The 17,348-nt window shown below is 49.5% G+C and overlaps 4 protein-coding genes; 2 read left to right on the forward strand and 2 right to left on the reverse strand.

The window, feature by feature from the left end:
* Positions 1-184: 184 nt before the first annotated feature.
* Positions 185-1,667, forward strand: FFUJ_05017 (related to cell cycle regulation Mob3; the record flags this gene model as incomplete). XM_023571627.1 has 2 exons in its annotated part: positions 185-331; positions 390-1,667. 2 exons carry the CDS (start codon positions 185-187, stop codon positions 1,665-1,667), a joined length of 1,425 nt encoding a protein of 474 aa, XP_023425902.1.
* A 517-nt stretch (positions 1,668-2,184) lies between these two features.
* FFUJ_05016 (uncharacterized protein) lies at positions 2,185-4,500 on the reverse strand (the record flags this gene model as incomplete). XM_023571628.1 has 5 exons in its annotated part: positions 2,185-2,476; positions 2,548-3,347; positions 3,404-4,059; positions 4,119-4,146; positions 4,192-4,500. 5 exons carry the CDS (start codon positions 4,498-4,500, stop codon positions 2,185-2,187), a joined length of 2,085 nt encoding a protein of 694 aa, XP_023425903.1.
* A 7,425-nt stretch (positions 4,501-11,925) lies between these two features.
* FFUJ_05015 (uncharacterized protein) lies at positions 11,926-12,753 on the forward strand (the record flags this gene model as incomplete). The annotated part of the gene is made up of 1 exon (XM_023571630.1): positions 11,926-12,753. The coding sequence occupies one exon, from the start codon at positions 11,926-11,928 to the stop codon at positions 12,751-12,753; it is 828 nt and encodes a 275-aa protein (XP_023425904.1).
* A 385-nt stretch (positions 12,754-13,138) lies between these two features.
* On the reverse strand, positions 13,139-16,896 carry FFUJ_05014 (probable chromosome segregation protein cut14; the record flags this gene model as incomplete). XM_023571631.1 has 5 exons in its annotated part: positions 13,139-13,403; positions 13,458-16,546; positions 16,599-16,719; positions 16,768-16,808; positions 16,870-16,896. The coding sequence occupies 5 exons, from the start codon at positions 16,894-16,896 to the stop codon at positions 13,139-13,141; spliced, it is 3,543 nt and encodes a 1,180-aa protein (XP_023425905.1).
* Between the last annotated feature and the right edge of the window lie 452 nt (positions 16,897-17,348).

A 17,348-nucleotide genomic window follows, 5' to 3' on the forward strand; every position in this document is an offset into this window, starting at 1 on the left:
CAGCCACTTGTCAACCCAGCGCAGCCTTGTGTGATATTAACCGCCCAGTTCTCCCCAGATCTTTTTCGCCCAACATCGCAAGTTTTTATTAGCAACGACCATAATTTTGCAAGCCATATCTTTAGCACCGAGCTCCCCTAGGCTCCCAAGCCCTCCGCCAGCTGCAGAGATTCAAATGGCACCCATGTCTCCTTCTGGCGGTCCTGCAGCCAGTCTTCATACGACACCCCAGGAGCAATCGCAGCTTGAAGCCAGCTCTAGACGGCGGATACACCCAGGAACAAAAGCAGCAGATATGGCTGCTGGACCTCCTTTGATACCGCTACAAGAGGTACCTTGTTTGCGCCGTCATCTTAATATGTGGGAACCTTGAAGCTAACATGATCCAGCTCGACTCTGCATTTCAACTCCAAGAACACCTAGCCGCCCTCCACTGCTACCATACTTCCTCCAACACCCAGCCAATCACCCGTGGCACCGCGCTACAGCTTGCGACACCTCCCAATGGCGTCGACCGGACCATCTGGCTCTATGAGCTCTGCCGCTTCCTCATCTCACAGTGCAACTCCTTGATCGTTGGCTTCCTCTTCGACACCCCGCCATGCAGTGCGAGCACGTGCCCTGAAATGCGCGCTTCCGAATGGCAGTTCCTCTGCGCTGTCCACGAGCAGCCCAAGAGCTGCTGCGCCATCGACTACTGCTGTCACACCCTGGACTGGGCTGCAAACGTTGTGACCGACCAGAAGATCTTCCCCAGCCGCTTTGTCGTCCATAATGACAACCACAGTAAGAATGTGGGCGTCAAGAATCTCGTCAATGTGTTCCGCAGGTTGCATCGCATATTCGCCCATGCCTGGTTTCAGCATCGTGGTGTGTTTTGGTCTGTAGAAGCCGAGACAGGACTGTACGTCCTGTTTAAGACTGTATGCGACTTGTATGATCTGCTGCCTGCTGAGAACTACAAGTTGCCTCCCGAGGCGGAGGGACTCGAGGCACCCCATACTGAACAGGAGCCCGAGAAACCCCCTCCCACCATCCTCAAGCCTTCATCACATCAACGAGGCCCTCCTGCCGAAGAAGACAACATGCATCCAACAAGGACAAATACTCGACGACACATTCGAAGTAGTCCTTCAACGGGAAGTGCTGTGACAACTGTCATTGAAGCCGAGGAGGAGGAACCCGCTGGAGTCTCCAGGAAACTAAAGGATATGCACCTGACCGCTCCCTCGCCCGTGGAGGAGGAGCCAGAAGTGGCTGATGTCCCTGTTATTGTTGAGCAATCAGTCGTGGGAGAATCCGGGGCACAGTCCCACAATCCCCCAGCTGAGAAGGCAGAAGATGAAGATGATGATGACGATGAAGATGAAGAAATTGACGATGATGCCGACCAGACAGTCGTCGGGTCTGTTTCAGAACAAGACTCTGCAAACGATGATGACACTCAAACGGATGAACATAAGCCGGCCGCGGACTCTGTCGAGTCTGCGCAATCTACAGATACGGACGTTGCAGAGGACGAGCCGACAAAGGAAAACGCATCTGCAGACTCAGCACCAGATGTGGATGCCCCTGAATCCTCAGAGGCCAAGGACAAATCCTCAGAGGATGCGGCAAAGACCACAGATATCAAGTTAGAGGACGAAACCAAAAAGGATGAGAAGTAATAGACGGATCGAGGCGATATCCATTTGATTTCATATCTTGTCTTTCAGGATATGGTAGTATAGCATGGCAGAGTTACCTGCCCACTGTATAATAACACAATTGACCACACAATCATCCTCAGTAGTCAATACATAACCAACCTGACGGTGGTACTGGTACCATCAAAATGCCTGTTGAAACACACAATCTTCCAATAACTCCTCCACGTGCCAGCATCATGACTGTAAATGCGTTTTATCTACCCTACCACGCGTAATGATTCCTTACTCTATTCTTGCGTGTGTAACCCCGAAACAGACCACGAAGTTTCCTTCTGGCCAAGGAAAAGAAGTGTCGTAACTGGTTGCCTGCCTCGAAATCTTGTACCTGCTAGAAACAACAATCTCGAAAATCTACCCACAAAGGTGAATTGGACGGTAGAAGAAAAATAGGGGGATAATCTAAATAATCATGAGTTTGTGTTGCAATTTCTGTCCACTTGCGTGGTTCGGGATAGATCCCAGCCCCTGAATACATTCATCGCTTCGCACCGGATGAATCAACACTGGGGCCTGAAGCAGAGTCTGGACTAGAGCTTGACGGGGCATTTGCATCGTCCATCAATGACATCTTGGCGAAAATATGTCGAACCTCACGAACACTTTCTTGCTGAGCTGTGACAGCTGCAGCGTTCCGTTCATCCGCAAAATTACGGATTTCCTGTAATACTGGGCTGAATCCTTCTTCGTTTGGCAGCCACCAGTTTACGCAGTCGGGTTCTCGGAATAACTCTGCCATTTTTGTACGTAGCGGAAGAGGATGAATATACCTACTCAATAATTAGTAATAATTCGATTTATGACCCTTCGACTGGAGGATGTAGACGAGTTTTGTTCTTACCCCATAGTCTCTAGTAAAGCAAACTTCCGGCGGAACCACATGTGATGCCTCGCATCCTGAGGGCAGAAAAGAGCTGCAATAGCAATACATGCTTGTATCAGAACCAAAACGCCTCTTGGAGTTGAAGGCCAGAACTCCAATGTTTCAAAATATTGGCATGTCCTATATGCATGGCGGTTTAGATCCGCAAACAGTTGGTCCGGTCTCATTCCTGATGATTGGCATTTGTGCATTATCATGATGCTATTCCATTCTGCGCATAGAACTGTGACGTCGAACAGGGGGAAATCGTAAAGTATTCCAACCGTATAGGGATTGACAAAGTCGTCCGGGTCGAGAGTTTCTGCCGGAGGAAAATCCTTGATAAGATATTTGGGATCCTGCAGGGCAGGGTCGCGTTTCTCCTTCCACTCTATGAGCTGTTGGTTCAAGAGTTCATGCTCTTTCACAAAGTCCTCCTGGGATATCTGCCCTCTACTACCTCGGGCGAACAAAATCGACATGTCGTAAGAGATCAGGCGAAGCCGTGCGGACCACGCATCGATTTTCCAATGTAACTCATCTGGGTTCGACGTAATCCCGGATTGATAAAAGTCCAACATCGCTTGAAACCATTCGCGCGGCAGATCGGTAGGGAATCCTCCCATGAGGGCAACGAAGTTATCGAATCGCGCGTACCAGCTGAGGCACATGCGGCCAACGGGCGTCTGCATCACTGTCTGGGGGGTGAATATACTCGTTATTATTTCGAAAGCTGCTTTTTGGTGTCCCATTAGATTGACCCAGTCGCCAAAATACTCCTAAGCAGTACAGTTAGAATATGAACACTGGGTGGCGAGAAAGGATTGAAAAATACCTCGATAGTGGCAAGCTGCAGAATAGTGAGAAGAGTAGCAACGTTAGGCTTTTCTCGTCTCTTAAACAAGCCCAAGAGCTGCGTTACGCTCTTGTTGTAATACTGTAAGAAGTCCTGGAGCTTTCCCTGTGGGTTTCGAAGAGTGATATGGTATGCAGAGAAGCCTACGAGCGCGTTGAGCAAGGGCTCGTGGCGAGTGGCCATATTCGGAAGAATCTTTGTAAAAAAGCCATCCGAGTCCAGGGGTATACAATAATTGAAATGGTTAAGGTTTTCCACGAAAAAGGAGAGGCCTTGTTGGTACTCCGGTGGTAGATGTGACCAGTCGGCTTCGCCTGTCTGTATAGGAAACTCGGAGGAGGAATAGACAGCTGCAAGGCTACTTGGTGTTGCTGTTGCGGTCGATGGCGAGACACTTTTTGACTGTCTGGAGAGTACCGAAGACTTGGTTTGGTCTTCAGTATCTTCTTCTTGGTCCACAATCATTTCTAATTTACTCTCTTGCTCGATGTCCTCGTCATCCTCTGATTTGGACGAAGTTGGACTGGTTTGTTGAGCAGAAGTTGCAGTATCTTTGGATTTGCCGCTCGAGGCTGAGGATCCTTTTGATGACGGGGGGTCCGGGTAGACACATTCTCTATTTCCCTTCTTGCAACCTTGAGACTGTTAGCATTTCCATCTCCAAATCAACAAGTCCCTGCAAGACTACACGCACGTTCACATATTGGTCTGGTTTCGTCGCACTGGGATAGTTAGGTATGCTTCCTACTCGGTCCTCAGTTACATACCTTAACTCTCCTACTGCGGCACATGAAGCAGCCTGATCGTGTTCTTCGATGCTTGACATGATCAACTGCTGCAGGGGTACCAGCCGCAGACTTTCTGCGAGCTTTCTGCGACTTGTTCTGATTGAACATCATGGGATCTGGAAACCCGGTAAAATATCCAAGTTGCTGATACGGACCGGGTAACGGCGCAGATACCATCGGCATCGGTGCTCCATGCATTCGAGGGTCGAGCATCTCCTCCGGGGATGTCGCGGGATTCATCCCTGCCCCGGACATCGAAGACAGGAAGTGATGGTAGTAGTCTCCCATTGTGACTAGTCGATTAATGCGATATTAAGTGACTCGATGCTTCAATGGTGTTGAAGTAGAAAAGAATCTAGTCAACAGGTCGCGATTCGCATGCTTTCCAAAGGTTTGTTTACTGGCTAGAGTTGCTTCAGTTATGGAATAGTGATGTTAAGCAGCAAGGTGGACAGGTCGTTCTTCGAGATACTCCGATGGAGCAGAAAGGTGCGCGTAACCAAGGGCTGGCTACTGGCAGTTCAGTCTCAATAACACTGTGCAGAGGGTCAGGGGTGTTTCGAACGGGTTTTCAACGGGCGTGTCTTCACAAACAGTGAATATTAGAACCGCTATCGCGGGTTGACCAGTAATTCAAATCCTTTTCAAGATCTGAAGGACGGCAAAGGGTGCAAGGTGCCTTTAGGGGTCCAAAAGCTTCCTACAGACGTGCCCAAGAAGAAGTCGAGGTCAAGGGAAGGATTAGTAGTTGTGACTCTGTTGTCACACTTTGATAAATCTCGTACACGGAGCTTGAACCTAGTTCTCGTGTCACGCGGCGGTTTGCAAGATGGTTCTTTAGTCACTGACGAGGGAGGTCTGAGATAGTTGTAAGGTAATGCGAGAGGGGCCTTCAACGACAATAAGGGAATGCATGTATCGCGGTTGGGGAACGGAGGGGCACTGTCACCTGTGACAGGGAGGAGAGATTGATCGATGCAAAGTTGTCAGGGCTCTTTGCCGTAGGGAAGATGTTAGATTGGTTACTGATTCCAGATCCACGTAGGGGGCGTATATCAGAAAAACGGCAGCAGCGGGGACACGGTTGACTTCAGAGTGGATTGGTCAAGCAGTTGGCTGAGCCCCTGGAGATGAGGTTGAAGGCCAAAAACGTCCTTGTTCCCTGAAGTAGGAGCCTGTCGTATGCAAGATGCAAGCCTGACGGGGCGTCAAATCGTTGTTCAATGAGAGAGCCTGAGCTCGTGGGTCCCGGGAACCGGCCAAGAGCTTTAAGCTTGGTGCCCTTTGACTGCCTGACGAGGGGACCGATCCCACGCCCACTGACAAGCAGGTCATCAAACCACGGGTAGATGGCCCGGGCTGGAATGTGACTCTGGCACTGGGAATAAGACACAAATAGGTGACTTTGAGCAGAGGTAACAGTATCAGAAGCTCACGAAGAAGGATAAGAGCTCCGTCAAGAAAAGCTTTTCGAGCACAAACAAACGTGGATAGACATGTGGAGGAGTGAGTGTAAGACGAGCAGGGTCTTGTACGGAGTACTGGTTCAAGTGGATGTGTGCGTCCCGGTATCCGTACGGTATTGAGTTTCCACAAATTCGAAAGATTTCGGTAGAGCTGGGTCAGCTAATAATAGAGGCAGTTGAAGTCGTCTTAACATATATGACTTATTGGTGGGAGAGAGACAAGGCTCTGAGAGCGCTTGTAAAGGCTGGGGCAGATTTCCAATCCACTGCTAAGGTAACTAGTACGCGTCGAGTAAAGAGCGACAATTGTGATATGAGGTTTGGAGCTGACGATGACATATAGCCCTTGAACGGCGCGTTCAATGGGGTTAGTCAGGACGGTGATCGAGAGACAGGGGTGAATAACAAAGATTGGGTCGACGAGATGGATGATGTTATTGCCAAATGGAGCGCGGGGCGGGCTGAGCTTGAGTTTGGGGGGAGGATGTTGGATGGGTTGGGATGGATAAGATTAGTTAGGTAGGAGGGATGGAGTGAAAGGGGACGGAAGGGAAGGAACACGCCCCAGTTGCATCGATGACAGGCGTGCCTGCCTACACCTCATCCATTAGGTTCATGCCTGCCAATCCGATCCAATCTTACCTTGCTAGGCATAGGAAAGTTCTTTCTTTCCTCTTTCCATTCACTTGGCCTAAGGCACCTACATAACAAACTCCTCTCCCATTTGGTCATTTTCGTTTCTACCCCCGAAATCTTGTATTTCATGGATAATTGACTGACAAGGATACGAATACCCCCGAACCAGCTCCGTTTTGTTTGACATGGAATGGTTGGAATGCGCCCGATCTCCTGGGTCTTGTTTCTTCTCTGTGCCTACGTACCTCTAGGAAATGCCGTTAAAGCTTTACCACACTGGGACAGTGCCGAAGCCGCAGACGGACATTTGCAGCTGATGGGTCGGCCTTAATTCTTTGCAGTCGGAACCGCTCCCCTGGCTTTGATGAGCTACCATGTTCCAGTTAAAAAGTTTGTGATGGATGGGGAAGGGTTGGATGTATTCATTCATCATGCAGGTATGTATTCGTCCATCCATCTGGCCTTGACCTAATGCAGCTAAAGAATGCGAAATAGCCTTATCCTAATTTTCGCCTTCCTTCTGACCCCTACTCAACTTGAAAAAGTTGCTCACCAGGACGTTCAAGTCCAGATATACGACTATCTTCTTGCATACAAAACGATATCGCATTGTCGATCGTTCCAGCTCGGGTTTTTACTGGCCAGACATAATGGTCTCAGTCTTCAGTCAGCCACGCGAGTGGACAGCCTGATACAATCAGTGAAATGAGGCTGACATAACAAATCAGTACGAACCTCTATAATAACTGAGACATAAGGAGACACGCCGACCACAAACGATGGCACAGAATCCTTGGGGGTCGTTCAAGGCTGTGTCTGTGCTTTTGACGTTGTTCTTGTCGGGAGGCACTTCAGGGATCACCCATGGACAAGGTCAATCATCAGCGGTGATGCAACCTCCCAGGACTGTCAGGATGGAAGTCATTGCTTTGGACCAAAGAACTGACAGACTCCCCAAGGATATGCTGCAGTTTTCACCAGTGCAGCATGATTTGCCTCTGTTATTCGGATACTCGATGGCCTTATTATCTTGTTCACCACTTCTTACGTACAGAAAGCAGCCTTGAGGTGTTTCCTCATCCTTACAAACCTGTACCTGTCATTGGCAGGCTTGACATTAAAAATGCGGCCATAGTCCCTGGTTCCAGATGGCGATCTGATAGGGCACCATCAACAAGGGTTGCAACCGTGGGAGAGGACACTCATGTCCCAATGAAACCCTTGACAGAGGCGCCGCGGAGCAACAACCACCGGATCCGTCCCAGCCACTGGCAACAAATGAAACGGCTTAATGATGTCTTGACGCTTGGATCAAGTCCCGCTCCCGGCAGCCTGTGTGGGTAGTCGCGTGGCCGAACCCAGCAATGAACGCCTCTGTGGGTCATGGCTGTCAGGAGTTGACTCTGGCTCAACAGTTTATTTTCTCTTGTCATCGGCATCATGACGATGTATGGTGGACATTGAACATTCGTTCTCGAGACTCAAACTGCGGGCGAGCTTGTGGCAAATTTCAGGCATACATGTCGTTGATTCCCTGTTTTCAGCTCTGCCATCCTGCATCAAACCAGGTCATACCATCCATCATAGTCTTTGGATAAGTTGAGAGGATGGTTTCCATACCACTGCTATAGTACTACAACCACGGATGAGCCTCCGATGCTTCTACTAGAGGCCTGATCGAGTACTGATCGCCCTGAAACGATCTACTATATTACAAGCCTATGTTTTTACCATGGGACCTCCGACTACTCCGCCAAACCAGTTTCGAGACCAGAATAGCCCTGAAATGATCCAACAGTTGACCATACCCTGTTGGTTCAACGCTGCATATTTTGGTACCCTCAGTGCATGAAGCTTGCAGACGTGGTGCTTAGTGATACCATGCAAGCTAGCCAGAGCTAGCTCTGCAAGCTCCATCTTGCACATGCAGGTTATGTATGCGGTACTATAACGCTGCATAGTCCTGTGCGATGATATTGGTGTTGCTCCTCAAGCCTCAACGCCTTGATTATCGGAGCCGGCACCGACGTTCATCGGCGTTAACAAGCCCTACCGTCAAGACCCATGTGTATCTGAGCACAGACAAAACGATCCTCTTGCAACTAGATGGTGAGTGGTAATAGGAGGAGCCCTGGTTACTATAGACCAGGAGCTTCCCGCCAAGCTAGCTTAGTTATTTTCTGGAACGTGCCAAAGCCACGAACCAATAATCCGAGTGATCGGGTCGAGCAGACTAACTTGAAGGTCGTGAACTTAAATATGCCGAATACTTAGATTCTTTAGGTTCCCTTTACTATTCGAAAACACGAATACCTCGATTCAAGAAAAGGCCCGCATAATCCTAGACAGTTTGTGCCAGAGTGCAGTGGACAGGAAACACGCCGCCAGTCTGGAGGATTACGGTGTTGGCCCTGGTCTAGCCAAACGCGACAACCAACAAACGGCCCACAAAGAATACAGCCCATTTCACTCAGCTCCCACCAGTGACCACTTATGCTCAAAAAGTCTTGGGTCAGGTCACCGAAATTCCGCAGTACACTGATCCGCTTTGGCCGAGTTGCCAAGCATCAAGGGACATAGTGTCTGATCCATCTTCTCTAACAAAGACTACATCTATGTATCACAGGTTGGAAACTGGATGCAGATCGGAAGGCGTTCAAGCCTGAAGGAGCATATGCTGGCGCTCTTGGTCAGCGCGCGCTTCGGAAGATTTATATCCTTGTTCACGCGTCCTCCACCTCTCTTCAAACGTTCTCTTTCATCCTTCCTCGACAAGATGTGGACTAAAGCTGCAGTGTGCTTGGATCTGATACGACCATATAGTCCGTCGGGGTAACTCTGGCTGGGGGCATTGGTGATTTTGAAGAGCATTACTGCGAGCGTGATCTGACAGATCGAAACCAACATTATCACGACCAGCGTCTGTTGTTGCTGAAGTGGGCGTAAAACTCGGCACTACAACCAATTGATTCCTCGTATTCATAAACGCAAAGCCTTCGTCAGGATTGGACTCAATCCAAAACTAACCGGCGCTGCTTGGCGGTCTCCATATCTAGGGAGTAAGGACTCTTTCACAGTGATACGGATCTTGATAGGATGGGAGAGCTTCTATCACAGCGAGAGATGATTACAGCATCGTGCGAAGTGCAATGTCCGAGAAGGAGCCAGGGTACTATCCAAATACGGATCCCTGGGGTTCTTTTTGTTGCTGTTGTATCGAGACAACTGAGGCATAAAATCTCCACAGAGTCCACGAAAGGTCTTCACCTATGGTTTTTTGCCTGTTTCAAAGCCGTTTCACGTACCGAAACTAGGATCATTGAAAGAACGAGAGCTTGCGTTGGGCATAGCTATCCCAACCACAGCAAATTGGCATTGGCGGAGTTTGTCTGCATTATCGTCACCGCTAGACCATTGAGGGGTTGCGGGGAGGGCATGGCGGTGGAGATGGATCAGAACCGCTGCCAATATCGAGCCTCATTTTCGTTCATCCTTCAAGATCCCAGGACTTCCCTTGCAACAAGATGTGGAAATTGCAGCAAGGCATGCTTTTCAGCCTGAAAGTTAATCGGTGGGGCGCGGACCCGAGTCTCCGGCTTGCTTTTTGTCTTCAGCATTATCCGTCGATCTGTTCCCAGGCTTTTGTGGTAGAGCGAAGTGAGATAACTATGCTTGTATGCCACGCTACCAACAGTCCCATGGTTATCAAAGGGAATGGTTGTGCCTCTATCTCACCGCATTTCACAACTTCCTCTATGGGTATGGAGTTCCGGCCTGAGCTACGATCTGCGGGCTTATGACAGTCGGTTTAATACCCAAGACATGTCGTAAAGCCCACAACGCACTTCTGACACGCTGAGACTCGATTTGGCTCAATGAGGCCAAAAAGGTATAATCAAACAATTTCTTTTGCCAGTTACAGTTACCTGTTGATCCCTGCTTGACAGCTTCGTGACTCTTCTGGGCCAAGTACAACAGCCATTTGTGCTTACTTTTACTACGAGTCAGCGTGTCGGCACGACAGGGAATCCAAGAATGGAGGCTCTGGATGAAAGCAGAAGTATCTCCGACCAGCCTCATGGCGATCAATGCAACGAGGATTTTCTGGTGGTCGCAGCCGCCATGAGGAACACCAGGATCAGACGGGAATTGACCCACCTCTTCAACAAACTACCTGGTTAACTCCGGGACTTACTTGTGATGATCAAAGACAACAACATTACGCTGCTTGACAGCGCACAGTGTTGCAGTCAAAACAAAGCATGAATTCCCAAAGGAGCGCGCTTATGTTGGCCAATAAATTCGTAGAAACGAGGGCTCTTCATCAGGGTTGATCAGAGTAATCCTGACTTCTTATTTGATGCCTCTACCCCAGTATAGCTGAAGTGAGACCGTTGGCAGTTGACACATTTACCGTCAAGTGTCTTGTTGGTGGCACCAAGGTTCAACGACCAAGACAGTCAAAGAGGGTCCCTGGCGTTGACAGGTTGGTGGGAAACGGCTGAACCGTTCCGCTGGTGGCTCTGCTCGGTATTTCTTTCTCTCCGACCAACTCAGATCTTCCCAGGATGCTGCAGGATACAAACAAGTGCTGCGAAAGCATTTGTCTATGTGGTTGGCCGAGACACGTAATCCATGATCAGCGGGGTATTGTAGTTAGCATGGCGTCTTTACAATAGCACATCCTCCGTCGTTATCAGATCAGGGAGGAGGTATGTCTTGTATCCTTGGAAGAACGGCACATATCACTCATGCTATGTGTACGATGATATCAAACTACATCGGATAGGCGGGACGACAAAACGCATAGCAACTGTGCTGAGCGGCTACGCATTCCGGATCCTGTGGAGAAGACGTGTTGTCAAAATGCGTCCCTAAGTTACAGGGGAACAAGACCCTGTCTCCTTGCGTAAAAGAGTGGATGTGATGGGTGCTTGCTTCCTAGCATTTCACGTTTCCAACCCTGCCATTCCAGTCCAGCACGAGGCAACCTAGCCTAGCAGAGTTTTATATCGCAACATCCATGGTACTGAGAGAGCTCAAGCAAGGGGCTTAGTTTGAGACTCTGAATATCCCGGTCGTAATTTAAAACGAAACGATGCGATAGGTGCGCTCAGGGAGAATCGGAGGCCCGTGGCCGCCGAAGGGGTACAGAAGTGAGTAGTTGGAGATTCAGCATCCTGGGCCTATCATGACACTTGAGGGGAAATGAAAACTCGAAACAAACCTAAATCACTAGTCGACCCTACAGTGTGTGGGCTCACATACGTGCATACACATACATACAGCAAAGGCCACCACAACTTGGCCGACAACAACAAAGATCTGTAAATACTCAAGAACGAGACTGATCAATATCGGACTAGCACGTTAACGTCGACTTCAGCTCTCAGATCCTGGGTCTCCCCCTATTGCGCAGCTCGTGCGAGAGGCGCTTTGCATCTCTGAGGTTAACTCAACTCAACTCAACTCATCCTAACCCAAGTCGACTCAGTCCTCCCTCCCTAGTGTTTAGCGCAGTCGACGGTAAATGACGGATTTGATCCCGCGCCTGCAGGGCTATCTTACCGCTGCAGGTCGCGATTCAGCCCTCGCCCAGCGGCTGAGCAAAATGACAACTATGCTCTCAGGTATACGCATCCGTGATGGAGTGGTTGCCACTAAGCACTTTGTGTGCAACCTAGACGCCGTGTCGCTCATACTTCTCACCGTCACCCTCGTCGCTTTCCTCGTCCCCGTCTTGATCCTCTTCCCTCCCGTTCCCGTGGATTGCAGCGATGTCCTCCGGCAGACCCACTCGCGGGCCGGCGTGGCCCTCCGAGACATGGACATCGGCCCTGGCAGATCGCCCGATCGCCGGCTCCCCGGGGCAGAGCCGGAAGGGAAGCGGGCTGTTACACACAGTCTGTGGGTTTTCCCTGTTCAGTCATGTCGTGGAATTGAGCTAGAGCGCGACGTTGTCTCATTCAAGCACTCAGAGTTTGATCGTCTGTATACGCTTGCTCGACGGGACTCTGAAGTTGGTCAGAAAGATGTTTGGCAAGCCATCTCACGTGAACACTTCCCGTTGCTAGCCAACATCGAAGTCGACCTCTGGATTCCTGATCCAGACAAGACAAGCCGTTTGTTGGGCCATATTGAAGGTTCCTTTCTTGTCTTGAGGTTTCCCTGGACAGATTCAGGACTACAGGGTATTTTGCAACAAGTCGCAGCCAAAATTAGCCACGGCTTGAAAGCCAGACCTGAAAAGGAATTTTTGTTGCCAGTGTCGTTCCCAAACGAGGGAGAAATTCACTCAAGAGGCTATTCCTTAGCTGAAGTCAAGATCGGCGGGGAAAATACCATAGGACTGAACATGGATGTTGAGCTTCCTGCCGAGCTGGCTCGGTATCTGGGAGCTGAGCAACAGATTGGGATCTTCAGAGTAGGACAACTGTGATACATGAGGGCTCTGGACCAAGTTGATCAACACATCGACAGATTGAATGGCACTGATCATAATTTGTTACGTCCAGGGTATTCTGTGTTCCTGGAGAAACAGTTACCTGACATACAACATTATTTGAGGGGATACAAGTCAATTTAATATTTACGATCACATCACGCAATCAACTTGTCTCCTGAATAATGAAGCACTTTCGAAGCTTTCAAGAAATTGCAGGCCATGCATGCCTTGACGTTACTAAATCAAACGATATCACATGGTATCCCAATGCCTAAAATACATCATACATCCCCATCCAGCCCGACGCCTCATGTACAAAACCCGGTCTAGTCCTTGTCATACACTCATTCCGGGCATTTCCCAGTTGCCGTCAACATCATTACTTCATATCCGCTGGCGTGAGAGCCTGCACCATACTGGTACCTTCGCTGAAGCGAGTGCGGAAAATGCGGTTCGCGTTCTGGAACATACCGTCTTTCAGACTGACGACGATGAACTGCGAGCCCTTGAATCGGGTCTTGATGAGACGACCGATGTTCTGGGTATGTGAGAGATCCAGCGCGGCATCAACCTCGTCAAGAATGTACATAGGGGCAGGCTTGAACTGGAGCAGAGCCATGATGAGAGATAGAGCAACCAGCGATCTAAAAGTCAGAGCATTAGCATTTGTATGTCAGTGATAGTCAGGGATTGCATACCTTTGCCCACCACTCAGTTCCGTCAAACTCTGCTTCCACACTTTACCAAGGCAGACCTTGACCTCAAGACCATCGCTAATAGTCTTGCCCTCGGGAGGATCGAGCTTGGCAAAGCTGCCCCCGGGAAGCAACTCGGAGAAGATGTTACCAAAGTCACCATTGACCTTCTCCCATGTCTCGTGAAGTGCCTTCTTCTTGTAGTCATCCAAGCTGACGATTGTCTCTTCAATCTTACGCTTGTCCCTGATCACAGTCTTGATCATGTGCTTGAGCGACACCTCCTTCTTCTCAACACTGTCGATCATGTTCATGACCTTGGGGTTGATCTTCTTCTTCATGCCCTGGAAGCGCTCAGTCAAGTTATGTAATGTTGACTTGCACTCTCCAATGTTGTGGTTCTTGAAGTCATACGGAGTTCCGCTGCGACCAAACTTGTCCTTTTCGTCCGCAATCCAGTCGAACTCCTTCTCTAGTCGGGCGACCTTTTCGGCAGCACCTTGTTGCTCTTTGTGGAACTTCTCTACAAGATGACCAAGCTTCTGCATTTCGAGACTCTCCTCAGCAATGCGTGAGTTCTTGGAGCGAGTGGCATCTTCCAAAGCTCGAAGCTCGTCATCGAATTGATGCAGCTTGGCGCGTTCATCATCAAGCTGAGCCTGAACAGTGTCGTGCGTTTCCTGGAGTTCAGCCTTTTGCTCTGCTAGGTCTTGAATGTCTTTCTGCTGGGCCTTGATGGCGATCTCGACTTCTTGCAACTGTTCTCGAGCAGCAGACAAGTCGACACCCGCTTGCTCGGCGTCGAGTTGTGCACCCTGGAGTTCTTTTTGCAGAGTCTTTACGGCGGCAGCGTTCTTACCGAGGCCAGCTCGCAGCTTATCAAGTGCCTTCTGCAGTTCGACGAGCTTGGCATCCTTGTTGTTGTCGAAGTCATTCATATCCTTCTCAATGGTCTTTATGTCGGCGATCGCCTTTGCTTGTCGAGTCTTTGCCTCGGATATACCCTCTTTGAGTTCTTGAATGGTTGACTTCATATTCGCGACTTCCTGAATGATGGAAGACGAAGAGTTGCCGCTGATCTGCTCCTCAGCAAGTTTGATCTCGTGGCTCTTGAGATCCAAGTCTTGCTTGATTCTGCGAGCTTGGTCCAGCTTGGCCTTCTCCTTAGTTATGCGGGCTTGGAGCTCCCTCAAAGCACCTTCGGCTTCGCTCAGTTGACGAGTCAGGCCGTTGAGCTTCTGGAGAAGTACCAGAACACCGCTCGAGTTTGGTGAGCTTCCGCCAGATAGTGTACCAGATGGATCGTACGCATCTCCTTCAAGAGTGATACTCCTCATGCGCACGTTCGGGTCGAACGTCACCCTCTTAGCAGTATTTGCGTCAGCACAGATCAGAGTATTGCCAAAGACATACTCCATAGCTGCTGACACCTCGTGATCATAGCCAACTAAAGACAGCGCCAGATCAACCTTGCCAGGTGCGATGTTTTGAGCCGTAGCGATGGTTTGTGCTGAGGCTTTGAAAGCAGCGATCTTGTTGAGAGGAATGATAGTGACACGCTTTCGTAGCTTGCCCCTTTGTAGCAGCTGTGTACCTGTGACCTCAGTATCAACCACGACGTTGTATAGACGTCCTCCAGCGCAGATCTCCAACGCAGTGCCGGCCTGAGTGTGCTCCTTGTCAAGAGTGAATAATTGGGCGACAAGACCCTTGACCTTGGATCGATCAAAGTTGGGCACAGGATCCGCGTAGTTGAACTCTGTGTTGGCGACTTGACGCTTCAGCTTGTCAGATTCCTGCCTCAAATTGCGAACTGTTTGTTGCAACTCTGACTCCCTCTTGAACATCTGCTCTTCCTGACCAGGTTCGAAGCCCAGTCGACCAAGTTCTTTCTCTAACTTCTGGGCTTGTGTCTTCAGGCCTTCAAGATCGCGCAGAAGATCGGCGTTCTGCTCCTTCGCCTTTTTTGCACGAGGCTCCTCTTCCTTGACACGCTTTTCCAAATGCGCAATCTTGATCTTTGCTTGCTCTTGCTCTGTTGCCGCCGTCGTTGCACGATTCTTTGCATCTTGAAGTTGACCCTGGTAGCCGTTCTCTTGGCCATCTTTGGAGGCCACACCTGTCTGTAGAGTTTGAAGAAGTTCTTCCTTAGACTCAGCGTCTCTGTTTTGCTGTTCCAGGTCTTCTTTGGCGGCATCGTACCGAGCCTTTGCGTTCTCGAAAGCGGCCGTCTTCTCCTGGAGGGTGGCTTCCAACTCTGAGACCGTCTTCTCAACAGCCACCTTCTTTTCTTCTTCCTCTGCCAAGCTGGACTTCTTCAGATCAAGAATGGTGGCTAGTCGCACAAGCTCATTCGAGTGCTTCTTGGCTGCCTCCTCTAGTGCTGAAGCCTTGCCTCCTTTTCGAAGCTCCTTGTCTCGTTGAGCTCGCACTTTCTTCACATCCTCTTCAAGATGAGAAATTTCACTCTTCAGACGAGCTGCTGACTCCTCCAGATCGCGCCGCCTTTGCTTCTTTCCTTCGAGATCTGCTGCTGACTGGCTTAGAGAGTCTTGGTAGCGCAGATAATCGTACGCAACAACCACTCGAGTCAGTCTCTCCAGGTCGTTTTGAGTCTGCTGGAAGTCTAGGAAAGCACGCTTTTCAGTTCGCAGCTTCTCCAATTTGGGCTCAATCTCGTCCTTGAGGAGCTCTCGAAGCTCGACTAGCTTGGTTTCCTTCTTGGCCATTGTCTTGAGCGCCTTGTCTCGACGATCCTCGAACATTCTGGTTCCGGCAGCTTCCTCTATCATGGCCAAGATCTCTACAGCCTTCATATTGAGGACTTTTGTGATGCGACCCTGCATAATGAGGAAGTTGGGGCTGTTGATGTTGAGCTGCACCGACTGGAATAGGTTTTGCACTGTCTGTTGTTGAGCGCGGTGGCCGTTGATGAGGTACTTGGATGTTCCTCCAAGGACGATCTGTCGTGTAACACTAATGGTGGCATATTCTTCGAAACCGATCGGGGACTTTTTGGTTTCTCGATTGTCGAAGACAATTGTGACGCTGGCCTTTGTCACACCAGCTTGACCGCGCTTGTATATCAGGTCCTGTGGTTGTCGTCAGTATGTACTAAAGGTGGTCGAATCGGCGGTGACTGACCTGTAGATTTTGCGCTCGAACCGTTGACATGTTTGTAATTCCGAGAACGAAACATATCGCATCGAGGATGTTGGACTTTCCACTACCGTTGAGGCCGGTGATCGAATTGAAACTCTCGTCCCTGTATATGTTGGTTATTGTTCCTCGAATGTTTTGATAGTTGGCTTACCATCCTGAAATCACGGTACGCACGGCATAAGACTTGAAGCCCTGTAAAAAAAGAAAAGTCAGAATGGATATAGCAGGGAAATAGTATGAACCAAGTACTCACGTCAATAATTACTTCAATAACCCTCATGTTGGGCGAGGTTGAGTCCGCGGCTTCGTTGAATCTTTTTGCTATGTTTCGTCGCTCCGCATCCAAAGGGGGAGGGGAACGCGAAAGTAAACAAGAGAGTTGCGACCGATAAGGCGTTATCAGCACGTGTTGGCTGATATCATTAAATTGGCCGGGCGTTAAGAAAGGTACTTGAAGTCTAGCTTCGGCACAACGGTTATAGCCCTGCAGCTCAGAGTGAGCTGTTATTAACTTCCGTAGAAACTATAAACGAATAGAAGCCATTATATGCGCTTTATTAACCCGCCGAGACCTATAATACTTTGTTTACATGCTTCTGTTTCATAAGAAATACATCCTCATCGTTCGCTGGCCGTGAATAGAAGCTTGAGTGAGCCCCACTGCCGAGCTGGGAAATCCATCAACGCTAGTCTGAATTCGGCATACGGGTAAACATCCCTCTTTGTTATTGA

Source organism: Fusarium fujikuroi, chromosome FFUJ_chr02 (assembly GCF_900079805.1).
Source record: "Fusarium fujikuroi IMI 58289 draft genome, chromosome FFUJ_chr02".
NCBI lineage: Eukaryota > Fungi > Ascomycota > Sordariomycetes > Hypocreales > Nectriaceae > Fusarium > Fusarium fujikuroi.